The sequence below is a fragment of the Canis lupus genome, chromosome 7, assembly GCF_003254725.2.
Source record: "Canis lupus dingo isolate Sandy chromosome 7, ASM325472v2, whole genome shotgun sequence".
In the NCBI taxonomy this organism is placed as follows: domain Eukaryota; kingdom Metazoa; phylum Chordata; class Mammalia; order Carnivora; family Canidae; genus Canis; species Canis lupus.
The window spans coordinates 75,669,851-75,684,280 of NC_064249.1; the positions used below are offsets into that span (position 1 = coordinate 75,669,851).

Sequence of the window (14,430 nt, forward strand, 5' to 3'; positions counted from 1 at the left end):
TTTGAAATAGTATTTCTTAGAGTTTGAAATGCTATTACTAGGAAGAAAGTCCTCCAGTCTCTAGAGATGTTAGTGTGATTTATTTAGCAAATGGGGATAGTAGGGTTCTTTAGGATTATATAAAAAGTTCTATGGTATTGCCAGATAACAGTGGCAGGGTGATCCGGACAGAGTACTGCATTCATTTCCTCTCAGTCACAGACTCCACCCCTGCTCCAAACAGCTACTCTTATTCCTTAAGGTGAAACCTATTAGTTGTCTCTTGAGGTATTAAACCTGTTTGTCACAATCCTACTTTCTGTGTCTCATGTTTATTTTCTTTGTTTTTAGTGGAAAGAGGCAAAACCCGATGAATTAATGGATTCTAAATTGAGATGTGTATTTGAAATGCCCAATGAAAATGATAAATTGGTAAGTAGGAAAATGAGAAGATTGGAAGCTGTTAAGTTCTTACTTACTTTGAGATTGATTTTTCTTCTGATTTTGGCCTTTTTGGGTTGTGTGATGATGTTTTTCTACATTATAAGGCTTAGTGCTTATTTAAGTTTAAAAAAATTGTATATGCATTTTTTCGTTTTAGAACATTTAGTCCATTCAAGAATAAAATACTGTTAGGTATACAATCTTCATGACGGAGAAGAAAATATCTTAACTTTCCCAAATTTTTGCCACTTTAAAATAATTTCAAGTTCTTTAGAATAAGACACATATGCATAAATATAATTAAATAATAGGCATAAACCAGTTTTTGACAACTGTATACCGGCAGTCTGGGAATAAAAAGATTTAATTTACATGGACAAGCAGTTTATTCTCAGGCTATTCCCAGGTATTTTGTTCACTGCTGATTTTGGTCAAAAATCCATCTGATTTTATTTCTTAGAAAATAATTTTTATGTTGCTTTTTGATTAGCATGATGCAAATACAGTGTGGAGGACTGAGGAATATATGTGTAGTTTAGAAAGTTGTGAATGTATAGAATGAGTTGTAGTCACTTTCTCTATTCTCTTTTGAAATGCAGATTTTAGTCTTTTTCTATGGTTTATATAGGAGGGACCTGAAAAAGTTAAATAGGTTTTTTCTTTTAGTGACTTAATATATAAAATAATTTTAAAAATTAAATATATTTAATAATATATTAAATAGAGATGTTGTGTACAGTTAGATTATAGTCTGGCATGACTGTTATGTTGACTGGAAGCCATTTGCCCAATTGAAAAGTAAATTAACAGATTAGATAAATACATGGGTTCAATTACACTGTTACTCTTTTAGGATAAGCTGATAAATAGAGTCCCTCAATGGTAAATAAGTGTCAGCCAAATTATTTATTGTGTTTTTTAATAATGCCCTTTTAAAGGGATGGAGATATTTGCCAAACATAAAATATGAATACATATATCCTTATTGGAAAGTGAGGGTTCATGGGCATGTTGGTGCTTCTCATTTAGAGTTTACTTTTTCTTTTGCCTATACTGCCAGAAAGCCAATAGCTTGCCTAGCTATTATTGGAACCGAGAATATGTAAGCACATGTTGTCTTGGTCAACTAATTATATATATATTTTTCCCCAGTTTTATTGAGATATAGTTAACATGCAGCACTGTAGAAGTTCAAGATGTACACTGTAATGGTTTAAAATACATATAGTGTAAAATGACTAGCATAAGTTTAGTTAGCATCCATTAATACCATTTAGATACAAAAAAATGAAAAATATGTTTTTTTCCTTATGATGAGAACTCTCGGGTTTACTGTCTGAACGTTCAGATAATACCATACACCTGTGTTAGGTATTGTGTCATGCTGTACATTATATCCCCAGGACCTAATTTGTCTCATAATTGGAAGTAATATATCTTTTCACCACCTTCAGCCAGTTCCTCCAAATCCTTGTCCCCTGCCTCTGGTAACCACAATCTGATCTCTTTTTCCATAGGTTTGTGTTTGTTTTTTTAGATTTCGCAGATAAGTGAGATCATACAGTATTTGTCTTTCTCTAACTTATTTCACTTAGCATAGTGCCCTTGAGGCCTATTCATATTGTCACAGATGGCAGGATCTCCTTTTTCTTTGTGGCTGAATAATTTTCCATTTTCTTTATATATATATATGTCACACATGACAACTTCTGTATTCATTCATTGGTCAGTGGCCACTTAGTCTGTTTCCATGTCTTGGTTATTGTAAACAGTGCTGCAGTGAACATGGGGATGCAGATATCTGTGGTGTAGTGTTTTCATTTTCTTCAGATATATTCCTGGAGTAAAATTGAGTAGAAACACATCTGGATGTTTTCTTGCTTAAGAGTTTTATGTCATCTTTTACAATTCTTGAATAAACATATTTAGAGCTGACTGTCTTTCATCTGGACTAATATTTTACTCTATACAGCAATTTGAGATTATAGTCTGAAAAGGGCTGGAACCCAAGTATTTGATATTGTTGATTAAGAGTAAAAAATGGATCCAGAAGTTGATGGAAACGATATAGCTATGGTAGTTGGCTTAGGCATTTTAAGCACCCCATAGAGGAGAGTAGCCAAGTATACATAGTAATCCAAGAAAGCGGTTTTGGGTCTGCTAAAGGCCTTGAATAAATACTGAATGGAGTTTCTGTAGTCCCATATCATGGAGCATGAGCAGAAATAGTTTGGCCCTGGAACTTTTCAGAGCAGGTATTATTAGTAACCCAAATTCTGTTCAGTATAATTCCAAAGTACTCAGAGCCTGTCTGATTCTGAGCCTAGATGAACTAGCTAAAGAATATATTTCTGCTAATCGAACTATATGGGCTTGTGGTGCAGTTACTACCTAATTAAATGGTAAGGAGTAAGTGTTAATGATTTTTAAAACATTTTATTTGGAAGAACTTCCCACATACTGTTTTAAGGCAAATCCCAGATGTAATATAATTTTATCTGGAACTGTTTTGATATATACCACTCAAAGAGAAGAACTTTGAAAAAAGGAAAAAAGAATTTAATGACAATACTATCATTAAGCCTTTATTTTAGTTTATTTTTTAATTTATATTCAACTAACATAGAGTGTATTATCAGTTTCAGAGGTAGAGTTCAGTGATTCATCAGTTGTATAACACTCATGCTCATTACATCAAGCACCCTCCTTAATGCCCATTACCCACCCTCCTCCACTCCTCTCCAGCGACCCTTAGTTTGTCTCCTATGATTAAGAGTCTCTCTTGGTTTGTCTCCCTCTCTGATTTTGTCTTTATTTTCCTCTCCCTTCTTCTATATTCCTCTGTTTTGTTTCTTAAATTCCACATAGGAGTGAAATCATATAAAAATTGTTTTTTTTTTCTGATTGACTTATTTTGCTTAGCATAATACCCTCTATCTAGTTCCATCCATGTCATTGCAAATGGAAAGATTTCACTTGGATGGCTGAGTAATACTCCATTGTGTGTGTGTATGAAAATATATATATATATATATACACCACATCTTTATTCATTATATCAATAGATATCTGGACTCTTGCAACTGTTTGGTTTTGTGGACATTGCTGTTATAAACGTTGGAGTGCAGGTGCCCCTTTGGATCACTACATTTGTATCTTTGGGGTAAATATGTAGCAGTGCAATTGCTGGATCATAGGGTAGTTCTATTTTTAACATTTTGAGGAACCTCCATACTGTTTTCCAGAGTGGCTGCACCAGCTTGCATTGCCACCAGCAGTGTAAGAGGGTTCCCTTTTCTCCACATTCTCGCCAACAAGCTTTTAAAAGCTTGTTGTAATATTGTTAGTACCAAACTATTCAGGCAGATTGGAATTTGTCTCACAAATGCCATTTAAAATTTTTTTTCAATTTGATTGAACTGAGATCAGAATAAAGTCCACATACTGCTTGTTGTATGATATGTTTCCTGAATCTTTTCATCCATAGATTCTCTCTGGTTTTTCCCCCTCCCAATTAATTATTAAAGAGACTAACTTTGTCCTATAGACTTTTCCCTATAGACTGGATTTTGCTGATTACATCCTTGTGGTGTCATAAAACTTTTCTTGTTCTGGTATATCCTAAAATTGGGTCTAGAGGTTTGGTAAGGTTTTGATTTAGGGAGAGGCAAGACTGCTTTGTGGGTGGTGATATATTCTCTCAATATATAATATCAGGTTGTTTTTTTTGTGAAGTTAGTGACCTTTGGTATGCAATGTGTGAGTGAGTGCATTATCAACTAGGGTATTTTTGCTCCTAAGGGTACATTTGTCAATGTCTGGAGGCATTTTTGGTTGTGACAGCTTTGAGGGAGGGATCCTGAAGGCATCTAGTTGGTAGAGACCAGGAATGCTGCTCAGCCCTGGCAGTGCACAAGACAAGACAATTCACAATAAAGAATTATCTGGCCCAAAACATCCATAAGGCCAAATGTGAGAAGGTATAATTTAGATTCATTAATTATTTTAGGATTGCATAATGTTATCTTGTCATTTTACTTCATTTTATTAGTTTTAATATTTGCTTAGAAATTGGACTCCTCTAACATCTGGTTATTTATTCAGTGGTAGGATTTATAAAGGCAGGATAAATGCCTTTCTCTTTAGTTACAGTTTTCAAAAAATGACTTGGTCACAAACATCCCTGGGATATGACTGTAGTCAACCAATCTTCCTCCCTTTCTTTCTACCCTCATTCACATTGTTATAAACTCACGGACTTAAACATATTTGAGTATAAACCCCGTTCAGTTATTACCAGTATTGGTGTTCATAGTGACGAATAGGCTCCTCAGGTTGGTTCCTGAATCTTTTTACTGTGGTAGTCTTTGGGAATTTTCTTGGTATCTAATATGGTAAGATATTTCCAGGCCAGACCTGGAATCATTCAGTTCTTCAAGAAGCTCTGGAGTTTTTCAGTAGGAGATGGTATTTGAGGACCATAGCCTGAGCGCTGGGGTAAAACAGTGATTTTTAGTTTTGTCACAATTTCTCTGGGATCATTCTTTTTGCCAAAATTAGAATGGATACCTGATTGTCATTTGAAGACACTTCTTCAAATGATAAAATTTTAATGGTAAAATCATGTCAGCAGCACATAGGATGATGTGTATCCTTTTATTTCTTACGATAGTGATTATATTTTATAGTTGGGTTTATGTTCTTGAAGATGTTGGATAAGTTAAAGTGTATAAAATCCAGCACTGACCCTGTGAAGAATGGACAGGTACCCATTGAACCATCTGAAGTGCTGTTGCAATATAGTGACTTAGATGACTCACTAGCCTTGTCATTATGATTCTTTGATGGATATTTTTGAAGTATTTGGAATTCACATTTCAAGTTGTGCACATATAATAAAACTTTTAATACTTTAACATGTCAGTATTTCAAATTCATGTAATTCAAATGTTCAAAAAAAAAAATTGTACCTATACTATTTACAGCCTAGGGGTGCCCTTAGTTGCTTAATATGTATGTTTTAAAAAGATGAGCTGAAACACAGTTGTGTTTTTATAAGGCAGTATTTCCCAAAGTATATTGGGTTGGAAGGGTTCTGTAGTCAAATGAATTTGAAAAAATGCTACAAGTGTACTGTGTGTCCTGTAAACGCATTGCAAATATGCATATTAAAGGCCCTGAATAAAGGAAATATATTTCAACTCAGAATTTCTTCTATACTTAATGTAGTATAATTAAATTCTCGTGGAATATCTGGTGTTCTGTAAAATATGCTTTGGGAAACACTGGTTATTACTGCTTAAATGCATTCTTGTGCCATTAATCTGCAGATGGCTACAAGAAATCTTCATCATTGAGAAATATACTTAAATTGAGTACAGCCTGGCACACACCCAGTTCTGTCAGAGTTGATATGTGACTTTTTCTGTCATCTGTTTAATGTTGCTTCTCATCTTTTGTGGAAAATAGGAAGCCTCAAAGTATCCAAATCTGAAGTGTTTATTAGGGTACAAAATATAAAGTTTTTGTTTATTTACTATAATAACTATCCTTAACAAAGATAAAACCTTTTATATATGTAAATACATACGTATTTGTAAATATACATAAATAAAAATATATAAATACATATAGTACATATTTATAGTACTTTTTATTAATGTGGTAATAATACCCTGTTGGTAATTGTATTTTGCCATTTCCAGTTCAGTATGGTCTACAGATGAAGTTGATAAAACTGTTTATAAACCTTAGTATCTTTGACATATTGGTTTCTTTCTAGGATCCATAGATAAAGTTACAAAATTACTTAACATCCTTTTTCTGTATGTTTATTTTCAGCTTAGTGTGAAGGTCGCCTGTTAGGAAATTAAAATTTTATGGAATGGTTTAATGGCTTAGTTTGTTAGTTTATGACAAACTGATAAAATTCTATAGGGAGCTGAATTCTGACATACAGATTAAAAAAAAATTTTTTTTATTGGAGTTCAATTTGCCAACATATAACACCCAGTGCTCATCCCATCAAGTGCCCCCCTCAGTGCCCATCACCCAGTCACCCCCACCCTCCGCCCACCTCCCCTTCCACCACCCCTTGTTCGTTTCCCAGAGTTAGGAGTCTCTCATGTTCAGTCTCCCTTTCTGATATTTCCACTCATTTTTTCTCCTTTCCCCTTTATTCCCTTTCACTATTTTTTATATTCCCCAAATGAATGAGACCATCTAATGTTTGTCCTTCTCCGATTGATTTATTTCACTCAGCATAATACCCTCCAGTTCCATCCACGTTGAAGCAAATGGTGGGTATTTGTCGTTTCTAATGGTTGAGTAACATTCCATTGTATACATATACCACATGTTCTTTATCCATTCATCTTTCGATGGACACCGAGGCTCCTTCCACAGTTTGGCTATTGTGGACATTGCTGCTGTAAACATCGGGGTGCAGGTGTCCCGGTGTTTCGCTGCATCTGTATCTTTGGGGTAAATCCCCAGCAGTGCAATTGCTAGGTCATAGGGCAGATCTATTTTTAACTCTTTGAGGAACCTCCACACAGTTTTCCAGAGTGGCTGCACCAGTTCACATTCCCACCAACAGAGCAAGAGGGGGTTTCCCTTTCTTCACATCCTCTCTAACATTTGTGGTTTCCTGCCTTGTTAATTTTCCCCATTCTCACTGGTGTGAGGTGGTATCTCATTGTGGTTTTGTATTTCCCTGATGGCAAGTGATGCGGAGCATTTTCTCATGTGCATGTTGGCCATGTCTATGTCTTCCTCTGTGAGATTTCTGTTCATGCCTTTTGCCCATTTCATGATTGGATTGTTTGTTTCTTGGGTGTTGAGTTTAATAAGTTCTTTACAGATCTTGGATACTAGCCCTTTATCTGATATGTCATTTGCAAATATCCTCTCCCATTCTGTAGGTTGTCTTTTAGTTTTGTTGACTGTTTCTTTTGCTGTGCAAAAGCTTCTTATTTTGATGAAGTCCCAATAGTTCATTTTTGCTTTTTATAAATTTATTTTTTATTGGTGTTCAGTTTGCCAACATATAGAATAACACCCAGTGCTCATCCCGTCAAGTGCCCACCTCAGTGCCTGTCACCCAGTCACCCCCACCCCTATAGCAGCAATGTCCACAATAGCCAAACTGTGGAAGGAGCCTCGGTGTCCGTCATTTTTGCTTTTGTTTCTCTTGCCTTCATGGATGTATCTTGCAAGAAGTTACTGTGGCCAAGTTAAAAAAGGGTGTTGCCTGTGTTCTCCTCTAGGATTTTGATGGAATCGTGTCTCACATTTAGATCTTTGATCCATTTTGAGTTTATCTTTGTGTATGGTGTAAGAGAATGGTTCAGTTTCATTCTTCTGCATGTGGATGTCCAATTTTCCCAGTAGCATTTATTGAAGAGACTTTTTTCCAGTGGATAGTCTTTCCTCCTTTGTCAAATGTTTGTTGACCATAAAGTTGAGGGTCCACTTCTGGATTCTCTGTTCTGTCTGTTCCATTGATCTATGGGTCTGCTTTTGTGCCAGTACCACACTGTCTTGATGACCACAGCTTTGTTTGTAGTACAACCTGAAATCTGGCATTGTGATGCCCCCAGCTATGGTTTTCTTTTTTAATATTCCCCTGGCTATTCGGGGTCTTTTCTCATTCCACACAAATCTTAAGATAATTTGTTCCAGCTCTCTGAAGAAAGTCCATGGTATTTTGATAGGGATTGCATTAAATGTGTAAATTGCCCTAGGTAGCATTGACATTTTCACAATATTAATTCTTTCAATCCATGAACATGGAATATTTTCCCTGCATGGAGCCTGCTTCTCCCTCTGCCTGTGTCTCTGCGCCACCCCACCCCCCCCATGAATAAATAAATAAAATCTTAAAAAAAAAAAAGAGTCGATCACTAGAATCTCTGATCTTTAGTAGTCAACTTAGAAGAATTTGGTTAGTATTCAAAGCAGAAGACAGGTTTCAGAGTTCTTGATGCTTTCTTCTTGAAGTTGGTGTAGATAAGGAGGTCTTAAACTTTATGGTGTTGATTCAGTATATCTTATTTAAGTTAACCACCCCATCCTGTTCTCTCACTCTTGCTCCCCAGGTTCTCCTCACCCATCTTGCCCCAAAAAGAAGTAGATAGGTGTTTAATTTAATTACATTAACTAAATGTATCATACTTTTTGAGGATCTGGATCTTTTTAGGTATGCTGTTAGTTTTTAGGCATTTATATGTTCTTAAGAACAGTGGAAAAGGATATGTTATTATTTTGTTGATTTCTTTAGGTTTTTCAGGACCTTGATACTGAATATATAAACAAATGATTGAAATTTTGTCGTTGTCTTCTAGGGTAAAAAAAGGTACCAGCTTTAGAAGTATAGTGGTTGAGTTCTTGTTTTTAAAATTTTTATAATTTAAAGAAACGATTTTTTTTTGGCAAAACAATTTACTTTGAACGATTGTTAGAGTGGGCATTTTTTGGGGAAATAATTCTTTGATTTGCATCTTAGATGGAGTGACCTAGGATTCCAGAAACCCTTTTATTTTACAAATGAAGGTACTATCAATAATTATTCCAGGCAGCAAGCATTAACTAATACTGTTCTTAAGCATACTAAAATTTGTGGTCACCCTGTATTTCAGTAAATTAATGGCTCATGGAGTCTTGAATTGTGTTCAGCATTAGTAAAACAAGTGCCATTCAGCATGTTCCCTGGGTTGTTGATAGGTGGAGGCAGATGATACTAAAGTGTTGACTACGTTATATTCTGTAGGGTTGGGTTATTGGAATTATTCGCTCTTTCTAGTTATTATCAACTGTATTATATCTATTTAGTGGTAGTGTTCTTTTTTTTTTTCAGGATTGAATGTGGTTTTAATGAGCTTGTTATTTTATGATGTTTTATCACCTGTTCTTTGTGTTCAGTTAAAAAAATTTCAGTTTATTTTGAGGCTGCCAGTTCTACTTGAAATTTTCTACATTTCTTTAATGTATCGCATTTCATTTATGCCCTCCATCTAACATGCTAATGACATATTTTCTAGGAAAAAAATATCAGTTTATCTTAATGAAGACTGATGGGTTGTCAAGAACAAGAAATTTCAGTGATCTTACATATACAAAAACATTTTATGATTAAATATACATTGTTTTGTGTTGAGACAAAGAACTTAGGGACAGTGCATTATTTATTGAGATGGGGTTCTCACAGTTGTGTACAGTGAGTGACCCAAATATCACTCAGTATTGTTTCAGAGTGTGTTTCAACTTTTTGGTATCCTATTTTCTTCACCTGTATTAAAGGAATTTGAGAAAATAGAGAACTATGGAGATAATGACATACTAGAATGTTATATACATCTTTAAGTTTGTTTATTGGTCTTGGGAGAGGGGCATGTGTGTATGTGTGCATGCTTATGCGTGTGTTTGTTTGAGGGTGGGTGTTGTTGAGTACAAAAGAGGTTTATAAAATACTGTAGTTTTGGAACCTCTAGGAAAGAATTCATTTAACTTAAAAATTGTTCAGGTTGAGTGTTTACAAAGGTAAGAAAATATGAAGTGCTTGTTTTTCAGATATTGACAAGCATTGATTAGCAACAAAATTTAAGAGCTGCAAAATTAGAAGGTGTTCATTTTAGGACAACATGAGGCTAGCATGAATTTAATAAGATTTATACATTTAATTAGCATAATGCAAAATGATCATAACTAATTTTGGGAAATAATATAAAAAGCTACAGAAACTTTTGTACTTTCTGCTTTAACATAGTTATTAGTGTTACCTCCTTTATATAATACACTTTTATTGAATAAAATGTTAATATTTTAGAGCCTAATGATTTCTGTGTTAGTTGTTCCTAGTACCATGCGGAGAAATCAGTTTGATGTGAATCTGAGAATATGTTTCCCATGCCACCTCAGGGTATAACTCCACCAGGGACTGCTCCGGCTGTCGCTTCAATGAGCAGCATCAACAACACAGTTCCAACACCTGGCAGTTATAATACGAAGAATGATCCCAGGGGACTCAATGTATTCAAACAGGAGAAGCAGAAGGTTTGTTTTAGGGAGCCAACAGCTATAGGAGTTTACTAGTGTTACTGGTTACCTTAATGTAGTTACTTAGCACTTGGTATTATGAGTGTATTATGTGAAGTAGATAGAATTGAAATTTTCAGTAGAACCACATATCACTTAAAAATCATGCACGGAAACTATTCTCTATTCTAAAAAAACAAGTTGAACACTTAATAAAATCTCAGAAGTGAGCAGGACAAATATAAGTATGAACGTTGTTATGAAGTTGGAATAAATTTTTCTGTCATTGAGATTTTGGGAGCATTCTCTGAAAAAGGATTTAGGAGCTTATTTGAATAGACTAGCAGATACAGCAGTAAAGGTAGGAGCTGGCAAACATTGATCTCCAGGCAAGTATTTGTTAATATAATAAAAAAAGATGAAATTATTTTGTTTTATTATCAAATGCAAATAATGGTAACCATTGTTAGTTATTTACAGTGCCCCAAGGTTGGAGAATTTGTGGTTAAACTCTAAGGATCTTAGGTCATAGTTGAACTTTTGTGTGTGTGTGTGTGTGTGAGAGAGAGAGAGAGAGAGAGAGAGAGATGTGTACATGTGTACTTAACATTCACTCAAGGTGACAGCATGTCAATAAGATAATGGTGACTTTTGGGTTGTTATTGTGGTTGTTGTATGATTCCTTTTACCATTTTTTGCTTGTTAGAAACTTCAGGAACCCCATAGTTTGAACAGGTTGCTTATACTTTGATTTTGGCTTTGCAAAGAATATGTACACTAAGGCTTAAAAAAATTTGATCCTTTATCTGAATGTCTAAAACTTTTTTGATTTTGTGATTTTAATTATTTCTGGGAATCATGATTCTACAGAAATAGTAAATTGATTTTTTAGGATGATAATAAGTCTCCAGTAACCTTGTTTTTCAAATACTATCTCTTCTCAGGTCAAGGCCTTAATTATGCCTTTAAAAATTTTATGCCATAGCTCTTAGTTTTAATCTTAATTCCCTTTATAGACATTAAATAATTTTCTTGGGAGATTTTATTTCTAAGTAATCTCTACATCCAGTGTGGGGCTTGATCCCACAACCCTAAGATCCAAGAGTTGTTATATTCTCCCCTGAGTCTGCCAGGTTTCCCTCCCCCTCCCATTTTATATTCATTTACATCCCTTACTCATAATAGTCACAGGAATGTAGCTTCATATATACATTCTTTAGCTCAAGATTTGTCCTTCTCAAGCCTTTATTTGCAAAAAAACTTGCTTTGCCTTAATACTTTGCCTTGCCCCTTTTGTTTCCAATCCCTTGCTCTTTTTTTCTAATTATCCCTAATAGGGTTAATTTAGAATGTTGGAATTGAAATTCTGAAGGTTATTAAAAAGGAATACAGAAGTAAGTTCATCTCATGGATGGAAAGGGATTATTGCAGTTAGGGTAAATAATATAAAGTAGTGGAATATGTACAAAATGTGGCATATTTTCTTGTCTTAATTGATATCATGGCCTTGACCTTCCCTTTTATTCTAGTTGCAGTATTATATATAATGTTAATATAATGTTACTATTTATCAGTTTCCTAAGAGTCACAGCATGTTGAATCCCTCTAGTTTGCTTGTTTCATGGTTCTCAGAACTAGTCTCCTCTTCCTGGACCAGTCTGAGGCAACTCTCAAGGAATGAGCTGTTTTCTTGGAGCCAAACATCACTAATGGGACTCCTGAATGGGAGTATATATTTAAAGTCAAAGCAGCCTTAGTGTTTTCAACAGGCTCTTCACATGGTTACTATATGAACCAGTCCTTCTGCTTAACTCCCCCTTTTTAATCTCCAGTTAAGTTAGGTTATTTATGCTTATACTTTAAATATACACAGATTAGATTGCATTCGCTAGGTATGTTGACTGGTCTGTAGGGGGCCTCAATAATACTTGGCAGAAGTGTACTCCCAAGTAACTTGTTTCATGTCTTACTTGATTCACTATTGAAATGTGTTTTTAAGCCTCACTGTGTCTTTTGCATCTAGCCTTTATGTTTGTGCTCCACAAATTGTTTATGACATTTATTTTCCTCTGATAAAATAACATTAAGAAAAATTTCAGTGAAAAATCTGATTCTGCCAACCATAAGAAGATACTCGTTGACATGTTATTTAAAATTCCAAAGAGTGGGAAGCTACTCATCAAATGTCTAAAAAGAGTGAGCTGTTTAAGTAATTTTACTTAGACAAAGAGTATTTAATGAAATATTGTGTCACTTAAAATGATGAAAAGATGTACATATAAATAAAGATAAAAGTGTTACAGTGTATGCTGGTTTTATAAAATGTGTATAGGAGAAAATACTGAAAGATAATACATAAATAATAGTTGGGTTGCATTGATGAGATTAGTAGTTTCCTCTCCCTCCCTCTCATAATTATAGATTTTCTGGAATTTCAAGAATTAATTTAAAAATAAAAACCCAGTTGTGAAGAGTTTGATGATTCCTCACTTTAATTTTTTTCTCTTCACTTGTTGGCTTCATGTATCTCTTCTTAATTTTTTAGTCAACTCTCTTGTATATTTTTTTCCCAATTCTTTTTTTTTTTTTTTATTCATCTGCATATTCATGCAGAGACAGAGAGAGAGAGAGAGGCAGAGACACAAGCAGAGGGAGAAGCAGGCTCCACGCAGAGAGCCTGACATGGGACTCGATCCAGGGTCTCCAGGATCACACCCTGGGCTGCAGGCGGCACTAAACCGCTGTGCCACTGGGGCTGCCCTTTTTCCCAATTCTTAATCAGAACCTGAAGATTCCTTAGTTGCCAAATTGTTGACTGTTGCTTTCATCTTTATAGAGGAAGGCAGTGAGCTGCTTTTTTTTTCTCAATTTGGACTTCTTCTAGGTTAGAATTGGAGCACACTTGAAAAATCATTTTGAAATGAATTTTAATTACTGTTAAGAGGAGGATTAAGAAATATTATTGGTGGAGAGCAATATATATCTGGAATAGATTTTTACTAATAGAGATGGACTTGGTCGGGACAGGGGAAGATAAGGTGAAGAAGAAGAAAGCTAGCAAGAGGGGGAAACTCTTTTTGTATTGTAAAAGAGGATGAAATCGGAAGTAGGTTTCTTAAAAACCCTTCATTCACAGCTGAGAAGCTTCTGAAGAAAAATGGAAAAATCTGCATGTTAACAGTCAAATACATAGTGTACATTAGAACCTTACTATAACATTATTGGTTTTCCATGAGTGTAGGCATATTAACATATGGTTTTACATGAGTTTAGGCATAGTGATCAAATCACATTCCCTTCATAAGAAATAATAGTTTGCCCCTTGAACTAATACAAACTTAATATAAATTTGGGACTTGGGATGGTGTGGTAGATGTGTAATCAATCTATAATTCAATCTTATTATTGAGTATTGTGGAATTTCATAAAGTTGATTTTGGAAATGTTTTTGTTAGAAGTTATATCTGAATAAGGCACTTTTAAAAAACATCTGACATTAGATTTCTAGCAAGTAAAATTTTAGTTAAAAAGATGACTTGTTGCACTAAACTGTAATGGTGTATGTGATAGTATAGATGACATTAGGGTAAAGGATATTGAAGAACTTTAGACCACAGGCCCTGGGACACTTAGACACTGCTCTAGATATTTGTCTATATTGGATGAGTGTTGGTAAGAATCACAGTTTTAGAGCTTATAGTTTTAAACGTGTCTTAAGTACTACTATGATTCCATATTGAATTTCATTAATTAAAGTGTACAGTGTCAGTAATAATTTGAAAGAATTAATTTATGTTTGAGTTTAAGAGCATGGGATTAACTCCCTTCTCTTTTTTTTAAACCATGATATAGTTTGTGTTCATTATCTTCCCTTCTGTGTTTATATCCTTGTTATTTTTTCCCACTAATAGAAGTTAGGTTTTCTTTAAGTGTTTTTCTTAGGTGGTCTCCTTATTTCATTGGAATTATTAT

At 34.6% G+C, this 14,430-nt stretch overlaps 1 protein-coding gene and 1 long non-coding RNA gene across 9 annotated transcripts in view; one reads left to right on the forward strand and one right to left on the reverse strand.

Annotated features, from left to right (window-relative positions):
• VAPA (VAMP associated protein A) overlaps nt 1-14,430 on the forward strand; it is a 44,972-nt gene that overhangs the window by 25,672 nt on the left and 4,870 nt on the right. For 5 of the 7 annotated variants that reach the window (XM_025429530.3, XM_049112942.1, XM_049112940.1 and 2 more), the window contains 2 exons: nt 331-411; nt 10,342-10,476. In XM_025429530.3, coding sequence (XP_025285315.1) covers nt 331-411; nt 10,342-10,476 — 216 coding nt within the window. The remainder of the gene's footprint in view (nt 1-330; nt 412-10,341; nt 10,477-14,430) is intronic. The other 2 variants (XM_025429532.3, XM_025429531.3) reach the window with 1 other exon arrangement.
• The window catches only part of LOC112648071 (uncharacterized), a 47,342-nt gene that overhangs the window by 14,327 nt on the left and 18,585 nt on the right, over nt 1-14,430 (reverse strand). The window lies entirely within an intron of this gene.